Source organism: Lactuca serriola, chromosome 5 (genome assembly GCF_051521515.1).
Source record: "Lactuca serriola cultivar US96UC23 chromosome 5, Lser_US96UC23_V15, whole genome shotgun sequence".
Classification (NCBI taxonomy): Eukaryota; Viridiplantae; Streptophyta; class Magnoliopsida; order Asterales; family Asteraceae; genus Lactuca; species Lactuca serriola.
This window is the reverse complement of record NC_136412.1, coordinates 71,007,645-71,023,985: the sequence shown is the minus strand read 5'-3', so window position 1 is coordinate 71,023,985 and position 16,341 is coordinate 71,007,645. Positions and strand designations below refer to the sequence as shown.

Here is a 16,341-nt window from a genome sequence, read left to right as displayed (position 1 = left end):
ATAATTGTCAATAGATTCATGTTTTGTATTAGTTTAATGGTTAGGCTAATTTCATGAAAAAGTTAGATTTGAATTATGTTGTTCTGATGAGTTGCTTAGATTAATAGAAAAGTTATATGATAATGGATTTTCAATCCAAATTAATCTAAGAGTTGATTCTAAAATGTTTTTTTTTGTAACATGTCCTCAAGCTATATGAAAAGTCACATTTGATATTCAAAAAATTAATAATATTTCCATAAGTTATTAAAAAATGGAAAGTCTCATTTTAAATGTTTTAAAGTCTTCCGTAACTTGTCTTCAAGTTATGGAACTTGAAGAGTTTTTCATTAAAACTACTTTAAACACATAAGTTATGTAATTGAAATGTTTTTGAATTTTTCAAAACTTGCCCTCAAGTTTTGGAATGTGTAAAGTTTCCCCACATGAATACTTTAATTCCAAGTTAAGCCCTTAGAATTTTAAAAGTTAAATTCAACCCTTATACTTTATAGTATTATAAGTTAATAATATATATGTATAAGAGCAAGTCAGTCTTACCGTTAGTAGGCCTCATTCACGAAGCCGGTCTATAAGGGGGTATAAGGTTACTGCCTATAAAATGGAAGTTTAATGGTGTCCACTCTCACCCACCGCTTCCTTAACTGGTGGAGGGTCGTTAGCCGAATGGGTAGGAAAAGGACTATAATTCTCCATTCATTAAAAGTATTAATGATAAATACTAAGTAACTAAACTCTTATTAATACCCAATCTTAGTTACTTAGGAAAATGTGAATTTGGTGCTAACCCATGAAATTACACTTTACACTTTGCTTAAGTCGGTTAGTGGAGCGTGTGTGGTTAATTGGCACACTAGCTTGATTCAACAAGGTAGGAAAAGGGTAACTTAATGTTTATCATAGTATCGGTGGAGCGCGTGTGGTTAACTGGAACATTGATTGATGGGTAAATATAAAGGGTACCAAGTATATTTGCATGGTTATTCACACCTTGTTTTGTGATCCTCGACATCCCAATCACAAAACTTGAGAGGGCACAATCGAGATTGAAAAATGCCATTGAAAAGTTCAATGAATCTCAAAAGATCTAGGAGTTTCAAATCCAATTAAAACCTAATAAATTATTTCGTTTTTCATGGTGGAAATTAGTGAATCGCCATTCGCCTACCTTCAAATATTCTATAGCTCGGATTACGGCATCCCTCGTCCAAGTTATAAAATATTATGTTGGGTCCTAGCCTTAATATTTCATATTCGGTGTTATATTAAGGACTTTAAATCAACTAACTTGAATATCTCCCATATTATGATCATCCCAAATCCCTTGGAACAAGCTTTCTTAATGAAGATGATGTTCCATGGTTGGATCATGGAAATCATACTTCTCTTCCTCCTCCAATTATTCTCCTTAACCCACAAGTTCTTAAATAGTTCAAGGTCACACAAGCCCTATTTGCAAGCAAGGTCTATGTGTGATCACATCTTGGAGATGAAGTCACATATTGACAATCCGAGAGAGTTTGGTGTCAAAGTCTTGAGAAAGTTGGATGTTCAATCACTTTCTAAGTCACAGAGTGAGTTCATTTTGGACTACTATGGAACAGACAATAACAAGACCCTTAATGGTCTTATCTATTTGCGTGGTGCTTCGGAATCAACAATGATTTGGAGGACTAGTAAAGAAAATTTGATTAGAAGATCAACTTTCCAAACTTCCATGGACATTTGCAATGGTAACATTGGAAATCCAGAAAAGCTTTCTCCTCCCAATGGAAAGGGATCAGCCATTGTCAACTCGGTTGACCAAATGCTAATTAAAGAGAAAGGCTAAGTCTGAGATTATCCCATGTACCATTACCAAAGAGTCCATATGTTTCTATTGTCAAAAGGATAGGGCATTGGTTGCGAAGCTGCCCTAACTAACTGAAAGATCTGAGAAAAGGTCAAGTCACAAAGTTTGACTCAATTTCAGGTAAGTCCACTATCTAACACTGTTAGGTTCCTAAGTGTTGATTCTTGGTACATGATGTGATAGGATCAAGCAAAGGGAAGGAAGCTTAAAAGAAGAGTATGTTGAATCTGATCGCGAAGATGGATTTTAATCGCGTGGTTCGAAGATCGGATTCTTGAGCTACTACTTAGGAATTATGATAGATTGCTAGGAAATATGTAATAGCATAGTTTTGTTTTAAAGTTGCATTGTAAGGGTAAAGTTTTTCTGCATTTTATAAACACATAAAATTTTAATTTTATTTTAGTTTATATGCTCTTACACAACCACTCTCCTCTCAAAAAAGCCTACGTCCTGACCATTCATCCTCTTTTTCGTCAGTTAAACCCTAGATACCCACCTTCACCATCAATGTCGCCTCCTGCCACCACCTTCAATACCTCCATCAGCCATAATTAAAAGCTGCAAACCCATCTCCTCCATGAGCAACTGCCATCTCCCCCATGAGCAACTGTAGGAAGTTCGGTCATATATCCTCTTCATATGAACATGGTATCTAATGCCACATAATTTCAGATCACTTTTCTCTCTTCAGCTTTACTCTCACTTCCCGGACACCACCATCGCACCAATAATGTGACTCTCAAAAAACCCGACACCAACACAAAATCACACAACTGAGACATCTAAAAACCCCTAGATCTACGACCACCACAACCAATAACCTCTCTCCAACTCTTCCCTCACTGATTTTATTTCCCCTCTCCCGCAGACACACAAACAAAAGATGAAGATATGAGCATGGTTTATCCCTATATTATATTTCTTTATCTCTCATTGATTTTCATGGAGGAACATGGAGTAATAAATACGATCGAAGATTGTACCCTCAAATGAGATCCTTATTTTAGGTATTTTTTGTTGTTTTGTTTGATTTGGTTGTCTTGATCTGCTTTGCATTTAGATATATGATTATTCATGGATTGTTCTCTGCCTCCACGCCCCAGGTATTTTAGGGTCTCCATTAATTTCAGGTGGTTTTTTTTCTTTTTATTCTCATTCTTTCTTTAACGGAAGAAAAATAAGGAAATAGGAAATTTTGCTTCGACCTTTAGGGATTTGGGGCACCGGTACTTTCCAGTGACCCAGCTTCTGCAAAGGTTTAGGTGAAATAGTAGGGGTTAGGGCGTCGATGTAAAACCACTTGGTCTGATAGGTGCCTACTATTAATATGCAGAATCATTCATCAGGTATGTGTCTACTATAAACATTATTCTTGATTTTAGTCATACATTATTTTATTTACAACCATAACCTCTATCACTCAACTTACCAACGTTTGCTGCTCTCCTCTCTCTTTTCTCCATCTCTCTTTCTCTCATTCTCCTTATTGATCCTAAAACCCAAAAAAAGTTGTTGATTTGGTGAAACCAGATTAGAAAGGTGTTTTTTTGTTTGAAAAGGCCACTTCCATCCTCTGGAAAAAATTTCTATGTTTTTTAGAGAGAAGCTACATCACCCCTGGAAATGCTACTCTATATTTAATTGTCTCATACAGGTTAATGGATCATTATATGATTTTTTTCATTGATAATCAGGTGGGTGGAATTATAATGATTAGTGTTTTCTTATTGCAAGGTGAACAAGGCATTTGAATGTGGTGGAGTTATGGTTACAGGTAGGTGGAATTATGGTCACAAGGTGAATCTAGATTTGATTTGGGTGTACTCAATATCATATCTCAGTTTTTTTTTTTATAAATTCAACCTATTATTCTTTTTTTTTTTTGCAAATTTAATATCCACTTTATGATTACAATTATGGCATGTTTACTTGTAGCATTTAGGATATAAGAATCGAGATTGTTTGTTTTTGTTCTCTAAAGGAAAAAAATGAAGAGCAACCATTTATATAAGAGAGTCTTTGTGTTATTATATAGCTTGGATTACGACATCCCTCTTCCAAGTTATAAAATATTATGTTGGGTCCTAGCCTTAATATTTTATATTCGGTGTTATATTAAGGACTTTAAACCAACTAACTTAAATATCTCCCATATTATGATCATCCCAAATCCCTTGGAACAAGCGTTCTTAATGAAGATGATGTTCCATGGTTGGATCATGGAAATCATACTTCTCTTCCTCCTCCAATTATTCTCCTTAACCCACAAGTTCTTAAATAGTTCAAGGTCACTCAAGCCCTATTGGCAAGCAAGGTCTATGTGTGATCACATCTTGGAGATGAAGTCACATATTGACAAGTCGGGAGAGTTTGGTGTCAAAGTCTTGAGAAAGTTGGATGTTCAATCACTTTCTAAGTCACATAGTGAGTTCATTTTGGACTACTATGGAACAGACAATAACATGACCCTTAATGGTCTTATCTATTTGAATGGTGCTTCAGAATCAACAATGATTTGGAGGACTAGTAAAGCAAATTTGATTAGAAGATCAACTTTCTAAACTTCCATGGACATTTGCAATGGTAACATTGGAAATCCAGAAAAGCTTTCTCTTCCTAATGGAAAGGGATCCACCATTGTCAACTCGTTTGACCAAATGCTCAAGAGAAAGGCTATGTATGAGATTGTCCCGTGTACCATTACCAAAGAGTCCATATGTTTCTATTGTCAAAAGGATGGGGAATTGGTTGTGAAGCTGCCCTAACTAACTGAAAGATCTGAGAAAAGGTCTAGTCAAAAAGTTTGACTCGATTTCAGGTAAGTCCACTATCTAACTCTGTTAATTTCCTAAGTGTTGATTCTTGGTACATGATGTGATAGGATCAAGCAAAGGGAAGGAAGCTTAAAAGAAGAGTATGTTGAATCTGATCGTGAAGATGGATTTTAATCGCATGGTTCGAAGATCGGATTCTTGAGCTACTACTTAGGAATTACGATAGATTGCTAGGAAATATGTAATAGCGTAGTTTTGTTTTAAAGTTGCATTGTAAGGGTAGAGTTTTTCTGCATTTTATAAACACATAAAATTTTGATTTTATTTTAGTTTATATGCTCTTACACAACCACTCTCCTCTCACAAAAGCCTACGTCCTGACCATTCATCCTCTTTTTCTTCAATTAAACCCTAGATACCCACCTTCACCATCAATGTCGCCTCCTGCCACCACCTTCAATACCTCCATCAGCCATAGTTAAAAGCTGCAAAACCATCTCCTCCATGAGCAACTGCCATCTCCCTCATGAGCAACTGTAGGAAGTTCGTTCATATATTCTCTTCATATGAACATGGTATCTAAGGCCACATAATTTCAGATCACTTTTCTCTCTTTAGCTTTACTATCACTTCCCTGACACCACCATCGCACCAATAATGTGACTCTCTAAAAACCCAACGCCAACACAAAATCACACAATTGATACATCTAAAAACCCCTAATCTACGACCACCAGAACCAACAACCTCTCTCCAACTCTTCCCTCACTGATTTTATTTCCCCTCTACCGCAGATACACAAACAAAAGATGAAGATATGAGCATGGTTTATCCCTATATTATATTTCTTTATCTCTCATTGATCTTCATGGAGGAGCATGGAGTAATAAATAAGATCAAAGATTGTACCCTCAAATGAGATCCTTATTTTAGGTATTTTTTGTTGTTTTGTTTGATTTGGTTGTCTTGATCTGCTTTGCATTTCAGATATATGATTATTCATGGATTGTTCTCTGCCTCCAAGCCCCAGGCATTTTAGGGTCTCCATTAATTTTAGGTGGTTTTTTTTTCTTTTTATTCTCATTCTTTCTTTACCAGAAGAAAAATAAGGTAATAGGAAATTTTGCTTCGTCCTTTAGGGAATTGGGGCACCGGTACTTTCCAGTGACCCAGCTTCTGCAAAGGTTTAGGTGAAATAGTAGGGGTTAGGGTGTCGATGTAAAACCACTTTGTCTGATTGGTGCCTACTATTAATATGCAAAATCATTCATCAGGTATGTGTCTACTATAAACATTATTCTTGATTTTAGTCATACATTATTTTATTTACAGCCATAACCTCTATCACTCAACTTACCAACGTTTGCTGCTCTCCTCTCTCCCTTTCTCCATCTCTCTTTCTCTCTTTCTCCTTCTTGATCCTAAAACCCAAAACAATTTTGTTGATTTGGTGAAACCAGATTAGAAAGGTGTTTTTTTGTTTGAAAAGGCCACTTCCATCCTCTGGCAAAAATTTCTTTGTTTTTTAGAGAGAAGGTACATCACCCCTGGAAATGCTACTCTATATTTAATTGTCTCATACAGGTTAATGGATCCTTATATGATTTTTTCATTGATAATCAGGTGGGTGGAATTATGATGATTAGTGTTTTCTTAATGCATGGTGAACAAGGCATTTGAATGTGGTGGAGTTATGGTTACAGGTAGGTGGAGTTATGGTTACAGGTAGGTGGAATTATGGTCAAAGGTGAATCTAGATTTGATTTGGGTGTACTCAATATCATATCTCAGTTTTTTTTTATAAATTCAACCTATTATTCTTTTTTTTTTTGCAAATTTAATATCCACTTTATGATTACAATTATGGCATGTTTACTTGTAGCATTTAGGATATAAGAATCGAGATTGTTTGTTTTTGCTCTATAAATGAAAAAAATGAAGAGCAACCATTTATATAAGAGAGTCTTTGTGTAATTATACAACACATCTGCATAAGAGGTGTCCGGTCAAAGTTTAGGTCAATAGGAATTGCAAAAAAGGGTATATATTTGGTTCTATATTTACTTGATCAAAAAGAATTGTTATGTTGTAATGTTTCATTTTCTTTTACACTTGAGTACTCGATTACTAAATACTAAATATTTTTAAATAAATTAAAACCATTTAAAGAGTTAAAATCGGATGTTCATGGCCTCTTACGACTCTTCATGATGCTTACTATAAGTTTCTTTTGTATGCGTCCATACAATACAATAAATAATTTCCCACATACTTACAAGTACCATCATTAACTTTACAATACTAGATTCATCTATTTTATGATATTACACATGAAGTTCCCTAATAGATATTCAAACTAGTATGAGGTGACTTTAAGCAGTTTGATCACTTGGTGTTTTGCATGATTGTATCAGCACCATTGACTAGTTGTTTTGTTTGGTTTATAAGGTAAGGGAAAGTGATTTTAATATAAAGTATATTGGGTCTCAAAAAGAGTTATGTATACCATGTTTTAGGTTAATTTAGACATTTGACAAATAATTCTTTATTAGAACCTTCAAATTGAGATGTGTAGTTTTAAATAGTTCTATGGTTTCTTAATCTTTACACCATTATGTGCTCCTGCAAGCGACCATGCATATATTAATTTTTTTTTCAAGTTTCAATGCTTTAATAAATTTAATCCATTTAAAAGCACCAACACCACACTAGGAGCAACAAAGTGGGGGTAAAATGGTCAACATATTTGAAACTTGCCAAAACAGCAGCCATGCATCCATAAACCCGAAGGATGGTCCAGATTAGATCTTACATCACCCATGATAGCTTAATGCATACATCTTTATACAATGTTGGTCATATTTTGAGGCTTCATGGGTTTATTTTCAGTTTAATTAAATTTATGATATTTTTAGTTATTATTTTAATGTTTTGTCACTTTTTTGACTTATAGTTTATTTCAGGATATGAGTTTTTTTCATTTGTTGACATATACTTAACCAATCTTCTTTAAATCTCTATTAAAACATTGTACATTCACCATCTATATATAAACTAAAGATGATACAAGATTGAGATGGAGCAAGTGGGAAATTGGATTTGTTTTATATTTAGCCTAATTAGGTGATAATTACAAGAATTATCAATGTATTTTGATTGCTTTTCCTTTTTAAGCATTTTGTCGGTGAAAAACAAATAATATAATTAGCATCATTTTCCTTACTTTCATTCTACTTTTTAATATTGTATTCTGCTTGTAATCGACTATTTATAAATGTTATTTTTTGAATAGTCGTAATGGTAGGCTTTATCTCACATGATAATATTAAATTTTAATTAAATAAACAATGAAAAATCATAAAAAAAATAAACAAATAAAGGGTTAAAAAACAATTGAACAATGATAAAAAACGTTTTCAAAATCTCTAATAAAGATGAAAAGTGCAAAGCAATTCTTTTTTGGTACCAAAAGTTGAGTTTTGGTGGAGTTTTTAGTCATTGTCGGTATATGTTCTCAAGAATTGTTGGCGTTTGAACTTATCTCTCTCGGATACTAGTTTTATAATTTGTTTCCACCAAGTGCCAAAGTATGTCTCACTGTAATTAGATTGATCTTGATTTACCTGGTGGTGTTTTTGATATTGCTTTACTTATACTTCTTTCATTGCCATGGTGCTCTTTGGTGTTCTTTTTTGTGCTCTTCCATCACTTGGTGTTGTTTTGTCTATCATATTTTATAATTGGTAGACACCAAATTTGTTCCGGTTCAAGATAATGGGTTCTGAGTGCTCAAGATAATTTTTTCCATCCTCAATTATCATTTGTCAAAAAACAAACACATGAGAAAAGATATGGTTCTTTTATTTTTTTGTATATATATAATGTTTATTAATATAAAATGAATATCTTTAATAAAGAGGAAATATTTATTTGTCACTAAATATATACATGATACATATGATAATAACTAAAGATCCATTTCTATATTAATTTAATTCTTTAAATTCGTCGTATTTTTTATAAAACATCCAAAGTTTTTGACATCAAATAACCCTTAGACATTCCATCTTCATCCCAAAATTGGACATTCCAAATTAATTATACAATTTGCATATTAGAAGAAAAGAAAATAAATATTACGCCTTTTAGGAATCTAAAAATATATGTTGATTTTTAGATGTAGTAAACTATTTATGCAACAAATATAATCGTCTTTAGAAACTAATTCTGAGAAATGATTCACAGTCATCGCTTAGTGCGGGTAAACGGCTAGTATATATATATATATATATATATATATATATATATATATATATATATATATATATATATATATATATATATCCTCTAATAAACTAAACCGTTAAATGTCACATATCCCATTTTTAAACAGACTAATCGACATGTGACAATTTTTAAGAAATTTCTAATTTTTGATTTTCTTTTTGGTATTTCCTTATTTTCCGGAAAGTATTTATAAGGAATTTAAAAAATCAAAATTCAAGTTTCCAATTTTTTTGATAATTGTAAAAATCTTTCATTTAAAATTTTAAAAAACATCATATCCTAATAACATGAATATTCTAAAAATTAACAAGTTTTTATAAAAAAATTTCAATTTTTCCTTTTCTTTGGTAAACTATCTTTAATTTAAAAATTCTATACCTCATGTAATCCAATTTCATGTTTTTTATTTAAAGTTTAAATTTAGTACCTATACTTTATTAGTGTGTCAGCATAAGTTCGTTTAATTTTTTTCCAATAACTTTTTTACCTATGTAATTACTTTTTTATATTTAAATAATTATCAAAAATTATATTAGTTTGCTTTCAATCACAAATACATTTACAACTTTTTTTTAACACAATAAATTATTATTGTTAAATTTTAGTTTATAAAATTAATGTTTCATCATTAACATTTAATTTTTTTAAAAATTATACATACAAAATGCTTAATGCTTAGTAATAATATACAATAACAATGATTTTATCATATATTTATCTATACACTATTATATAGTACATATTAGTTTTAAAAATTGTTTTTAACACCTTTAAACGTCAAAATTTCATTCAAATTGAAAATAGACAATTTTCGTTGGTGTTTGTTTTGCTATGATCATAAATAAAAGTCAACGTCAATCAATGTCAAATGTTGATTTTTTTACAATAACCAATTTTCTCACATGGTCAATTATATGTTGCTTTATCCAGAAAAATGAACATATAATGATTAAAGTTATTGATTTTATATAAAAATTGTAATTTAACCAATAAAACGTCAAATGATATATACTAAGAAGTGTTTCAAAATATAATTTAAAATATTTTCTTTTTTACTTATCAAATTCATCCGACTTTACTTAGAATCTTAAATACATTGCTTTTTACTACGTTGATATTTAATCTTATATTTGTCTATATAATAAAAAATTTACACTTACCTATCGTGGTTTCCACAGTTATATATATATATATATATATATATATATATATATATATATATATATATATATATATATATATATATATATATATATATATATATTAGTTGCCAGCTTGGTTTAGAACCAATCCGATTTCTATCCAGCCAATACAGGGCCGACCCGTGGGCAAGGGCAAGCTGGGCGACCGCCCCGGGCCCCCAAATGCTACAAGGCCCTAATTTTTAACTTGTTATTTTGTTTATATATTAACAGCCCATTACTTTTTAGCCTATTGAACTATTTCAAACCTCAATACTCTGATGAAGAACTAATCCAAAAGGTGGAGTGTGGGAGAGAACGAGACTTACCTGACATGCGTCCTAATTCCAAGGCGTCGTAATTCTTCAACAGTCAGATTTCTATAGAAAATCCAAACATTACCATGGAAAATCCAAACGACGTATTCTCCAAAAGCAAGAGTTAACGATCATTCTTCTAATTCTTATTCAAGATTTCAAGTTAATCGTTTTCTTTCATTCTTTTCTGATTTTATGAATTCGTCCACAACAACTGTTAGTGAATCGAATGTTATTTTAGAATTAAGAGACTGATTGTGTCTTGTTACTTTCACGATTTCAGAAAAACGGGAAACTCTATTGTTTCCCTTCTTGTTGTTGATTTCCTTTTTCTGATATAGCACCAATGAGAAGTTAATAAGGTTATTTGATTTATTTTAGGAATCTGGCCTAGAGGTTTTAATCGAGAGTTCCAGTCACTGCCTCAAATTGGATTTCTTTCTCAGTTTCTAGAAATTTGAAGGTTCAGTTTTCAGAATCGACTGTTAGAGGTGAAATTGATTTCTGATAATATGACTATGAATCTCTGTATGTTCTATCGCTCTTGAAATTTCTTATTCTTTTTTGAAATTCGATTTTTATGAGGTTGTTCAAGTTAGAGACATAATCAAATATTAATATTTTTGAATTAGAGACAGTTCTTGAACTTTATTGCTTAATTTCGATTTGTAATGTTAATATTCTTATTTTTGATTTATGAATGGTACTCTTTTTTTATTTCTATTTCTATGTTTTTGATATGTATAGAATTTTCTGTTGTTGAATAGTTTTTTCAACTACTTCCAGGTTATTAACAAGTATTCTGGATTTACGTAATTCACCTAACAACTTTTTGTCGATGATAAATCTACTTCAGTTGGAGGTCAACAACTTATGTACAGAAATAGAACCGAACAAGTTAATGAAGAAACAAAGGGGATGGGACTTTAGTATTTTTGTATTTCTAATAGCATTGTATTTTTAGTTTTCCCCATTCTATTGTGTACGAAGTTAAATGTATTGCTATGTATGTATAAAGTAGTGTAATATATGAATACATAAAATTTTCGAACGGACCCCATTCTTTATTTTGCCTCGGGCCTCCAATCGTCTAGGCCCGGCCCTGAGCCAATATCTCCATCGTATATTACAGCATCCTAAACACGATTCAAGATACAAAACTTATTCTTTTTTAACCTCTAACTTCTTGACATGCCAAAGCGCGAAGGCCCACTCCATATTTCCTTATTTACAAGTTACAATAGTAGTCAACGTACGTTTTTCTATTAAAATAATGTATTACAGAGGATGCATTCATATCACACCACTTGTTTCCAGGTATTTCTTTTGAATTTGTTATTTGAACTACCATAAAAGTTAAAAAATTACCCAAAATGAGCTAACAAGGGAACATATGTTGATGTATCTAATACTATTTTAGTATTGTTTAGCTCATTGACTGACGTGCTGTTATTATTTTTTATTAGTTGTTGAGACGCGAAAAAGTCTACATCGGTCTTATTCAATCATTTTTGCGTTGATTAGACATGTTATATACAAAGGAGGAGGATATGAGAAATCGAAAACCACAAGAAAAAATGGAGTTGATGTTCTTTACCTGTAAACTCAAACTCATATCAATTTTCCTATGTCTTTCCCTTGGTTTTTTCTCATCAATAACCTCGGCTAGCTTTCTTGATTGCATCTCTCGTCAAATTTCACCAAATTTCACATTATCCGACATTCTTTTGACCCCTAACGACACTTCATACTCCATTGTTCTTGATTCTACCCTCCAAAACCTTAGATTCTCCACCCCAACATCCCCAAAACCGTTAGCAATAATCACACCCTCTTCATATTCCCATGTCCAATCCACAGTCATCTGCTGCGTGGATTACGGACTCCAAATCCGAATCCGAAGTGGGGGTCACGACTACGAAGGCCTTTCCTACACCTCGCATGATCAGACCCCTTTCATCCTTCTCGATATCAACAAACTCCGGTCAGTCACTGTCAATTTGGATGATAAAACTGCGTGGGTCGAATCTGGTGCGACTCTTGGCGAACTATCTTATTGGGTGTCTCAAAAAAGTAATCTTCTTGGATTCCCAACTGGGGAGTGCACATCCGTAGGCGTTGGTGGGCAAATAAGTGGGGGAGGATTCGGCACCATGGCAAGAAAATATGGGTTATCTGCTGATAATGTAATAGATGCACGTATTGTTGATGTGAATGGGCGGATCCTTGATAGATATTCAATGGGTGAAGATTTGTTTTGGGCAATTAGAGGTGGTGGGGGAGGTAGTTTTGGTGTTGTATTATCTTGGAAGATCAATCTTGTTTATGTTCCACCGGTAGTTACAGTTTTCAGTCTTTCTAAACTACTAGACGAAGGTGCTACTCGGGTTGTTAACAAATGGCAGTATATTGCGCACAATATCACCGAAGATTTGTTCATTAACCTTGTAGTACGTCCGGTTCCTGTGCCCGATCAAGAAGGAAATACAACAATGCAAGTAACATTCAACTCGCTATTTCTGGGAACGGCTGATGAGCTCATGGCAATAGTAAATGAAACATTTCCTGAACTTGGATTACAGGAAACGGATTGCATTGAGATGACATGGATAGAATCGGTAGTTTACTTTTCGGTTTATCTAAGAGGTGAAAGCATACATGCTCTCATAGAAAGGAGACCGTGGCCTAAAAGTTATAACAAGTTTAAGTCAGACTATGTGAAGAAACCCATCCCAGAAGACGCACTTGAAGAGATTTGGAAATGGTGTTTGAAAGAGAATCTGATTCTAGCGATAGAACCACATGGCGGAAGGATGAGTCAGATAGAAGAAACTGAGACGCCATACCCGCATAGGAAAGGGAATTTGTACATCATACAATACGTCATGCAATGGACAGATGCAGGGTTCAATGAATCTGAAAATCGTGTTGCTTCGATAAGGAAAGTTTATGAGAACATGACACCATTTGTGTCCAAGAACCCTAGGGAGGCTTACGTGAACTTTAGGGACTTGGATCTTGGTTCAAATGGTTGTGGATGTCGTACAAGTTATTTGCAAGCATCTAAATGGGGAAGAAAGTATTTTAAGGGAAATTTCAGGAGGTTGTCAATGGTGAAAGGTGAAGTTGATCCAACTAATTTCTTCTGTAATGAACAAAGCATCCCACCTCTCGTCTTAGTTCATTCATCATCTTAGTTGACTAGATTAAGATGGATGAATATAATACAACTATATATGCTTGTTGAAATAAAAATATAATGATAACTTTATTATTAGTTCATATGTTTATTTGTAATTTTGATAACTTTCATGCTAATTATTTTACATATATAAACATCATTTTAGATGACCTACCAACTACTTGAATTTCGTCAAAGAAAGCACCTACTTCAATAAATTTCCCTATGTAAGCATCAATTTGTATGACTTACCACCATCATCCATAAATACCACTATAAATGAACGTACACGGATATTTGTGCATACGTTTTTTTTTTTGGTCGTAGCTACTTCATTGTATTTCATGATAACGACTTATCTGACTAAAGAAATTTTTTTTTTCATTCATTTTAAGTCTTTTTTTATATTTAGAAAATATCATTGATGATTTAGGAGTCTTTTCTTAAATACCCAAAATATAAATATAAATACAATTTTGTTACCTCCTATTATCTATTTTTAATATTTCATTTAATTGTATTAAAAAATCTATTCAAATATATTTTAAAATTTTTTTTTAAATTTTTTTTAAATATCTTTCTTTTATATATATATATATATATATATATATATATATATATATATATATATATATATATATATATATATATATATAAAAGCATTAAAACATAACTTACCAACCACCATAACTAATACAAGTGAAAATTATTATGATGATAATTCAAACAGTATCATCACCGCACTTAAATCCCTTTTAAGTTTTCGCATACAAGAATGTCAAGGTGACAGAATCATCAGACGTTTACACAAATATTTAAAAGATACACAAAAATCTTTTTATAAAAATAAATATGTATAAACATTTACACAAATATTTAAAAGATACATACATTTAGGGCTAGTGACGCAGCTTGTTGTCCGTTTGTCTTCAATCGATATGTATTGAACTGATAATTGATTATTATTATTATTATTATTATTATTAATTAATAAGAATTTTAAAAGGATTTAAATTTATAAATATATTTTTTTTTCTCTTAGAACTTTCTGATATTAAAAATTTATTTTGTAAGTCCATTCTTAATAATCCGCTTTTTATACTGATCAAAAGCAGTTAAACTATTAAGCGTGATCTTTAGTTTTCTTAGAAAGTTCAATCATCTTCATGTGTTCATAACAAAGAATGTCAAGTGAATACAAATATAAGCACTTGCACCACCATTTTTGTAAGGTGCAAAGTTCAAAAAGGGAAAAAAAAATTCTCTTAAACTTTTGAGATTTTAACAAAGGGCTTGTGTTTTATGTTCTTAGAGACAAATTATTGTTTTAAACTTTTACGCATCATTGAAATGTTTTTGTAATATTCCTATTAAATTGAAATTATGGTTTATGAAAACTTGAAAATGATTGAAGGTGCAAGTGAAAATAATGTTTAAATGATAGTCATGTAATTTCCGCTTATTATAATTACAGTGGTTAGTAAGTCCTATTTTAATTGTTAATTATTTTTTTTTATCGATATAAGAAATAGATTTATAAAATAAGATTTTATAAAAATGAAAATTTTACAAATTAGTAGATTTTTTTAATAAAGTTAAAACGAAAGATTAAGAAGAAGTAACGAATTATCATATTACAAAATTATACTTTTCATCACCTATAGTCACATTCCTTTTTATGTTTACATAATTTACCAGTGAACTTATTTTTTTTTTTTGTTGAAAAATACTTGTATGATTTACAATATCCAATCATAATGATATTTCTTGCAATAAAAAAATGAGTTTCTGGTAATTAAGGGATATAGAAAAAGAGAAAAGTGATTAAATGTTAACCAAACTGAAAGTTCGTTACCTTTATAAGTCATTTTTCCTAAAAGTATATAAATGTTGGTTTTGTAGTTTTTGGCAACCCGAATAGTATTTAATGAACTTTTGTAAATAATAGTTTTCACTTAACTATTGATTATATTAGCTATTTTGTAGAATGGCGGACATGCATTAAAATAAAAAGCATGAAGCAGGAAGCTAGCAAATACATAGTTAAAAGAAATAGATAGGATGTCACAAACATCAAAAACAAAGAAAATATACATACTACAACAATCATCATAGAAATAGCTACATGAACACAAGTATTATCCCTTCCATATAGACAATACCAAAACACCGAACTTTATAGAGGCATATTGGCAACCACAAATAAAGACGAATTATAACAACAAAGTTTATGATGATTTTCATTTGAGCAACATCTGTTATGGAAATGAAGAAATAAATATAATGACTAAAGTGAAAAGCAACCACCTTTACAACTATCCAACCAAAAATGGTCGCATAAATTCACCATGACATCAACTATAGTAGGTATACAACCGTACTTTAAAGGAAACGACATCACAACTTGACTCAGCAACAAAATTATTCAAAGTTTATAGTATCAGGTTTTTTAAATCTCAACTTTCATATTAATCATTTAAAATTTGAATGTAAACTACATTTTATATGTTGTAGGTAAAATTGTATGTGTAATATTTTACTATTAGGCTAAGGGTCTGTTTAAAAGCCTTTTAATTTCTCGTCTTACTTTCATTTCTATCCTCTTAAAAGAATGGATCTTAAAAATTTAGACATATTAATAAGATCTTTAAAGTTCAGATCCTGCCAAACAACTCTGAAGTTAAGTTTATAAGTTACATGTTATAGGCTAAGGAGTCGACTAGATCGAAGTTGGAAGAAGTTGACA

General features: G+C 31.6%; 1 protein-coding gene across 1 annotated transcript; it reads left to right on the top strand.

The window, feature by feature from the left end:
* Positions 1 to 11,955: 11,955 nt before the first annotated feature.
* LOC145052595 (tetrahydroberberine oxidase-like) lies at positions 11,956 to 13,696 on the top strand. Its single transcript, XM_079000435.1, has one exon. It carries the CDS (start codon positions 11,965 to 11,967, stop codon positions 13,609 to 13,611), a length of 1,647 nt encoding a protein of 548 aa, XP_078856561.1. The 5' UTR covers positions 11,956 to 11,964; the 3' UTR covers positions 13,612 to 13,696.
* The last annotated feature ends 2,645 nt before the right edge of the window (positions 13,697 to 16,341 follow it).

What these genes read in the sequence shown, in the direction of transcription:
- LOC145052595 (XM_079000435.1), top strand. Translation starts at nt 11,965, where the DNA reads ATGAGAAATCGAAAACCACAAGAAAAAATGGAGTTGATGTTCTTTACC.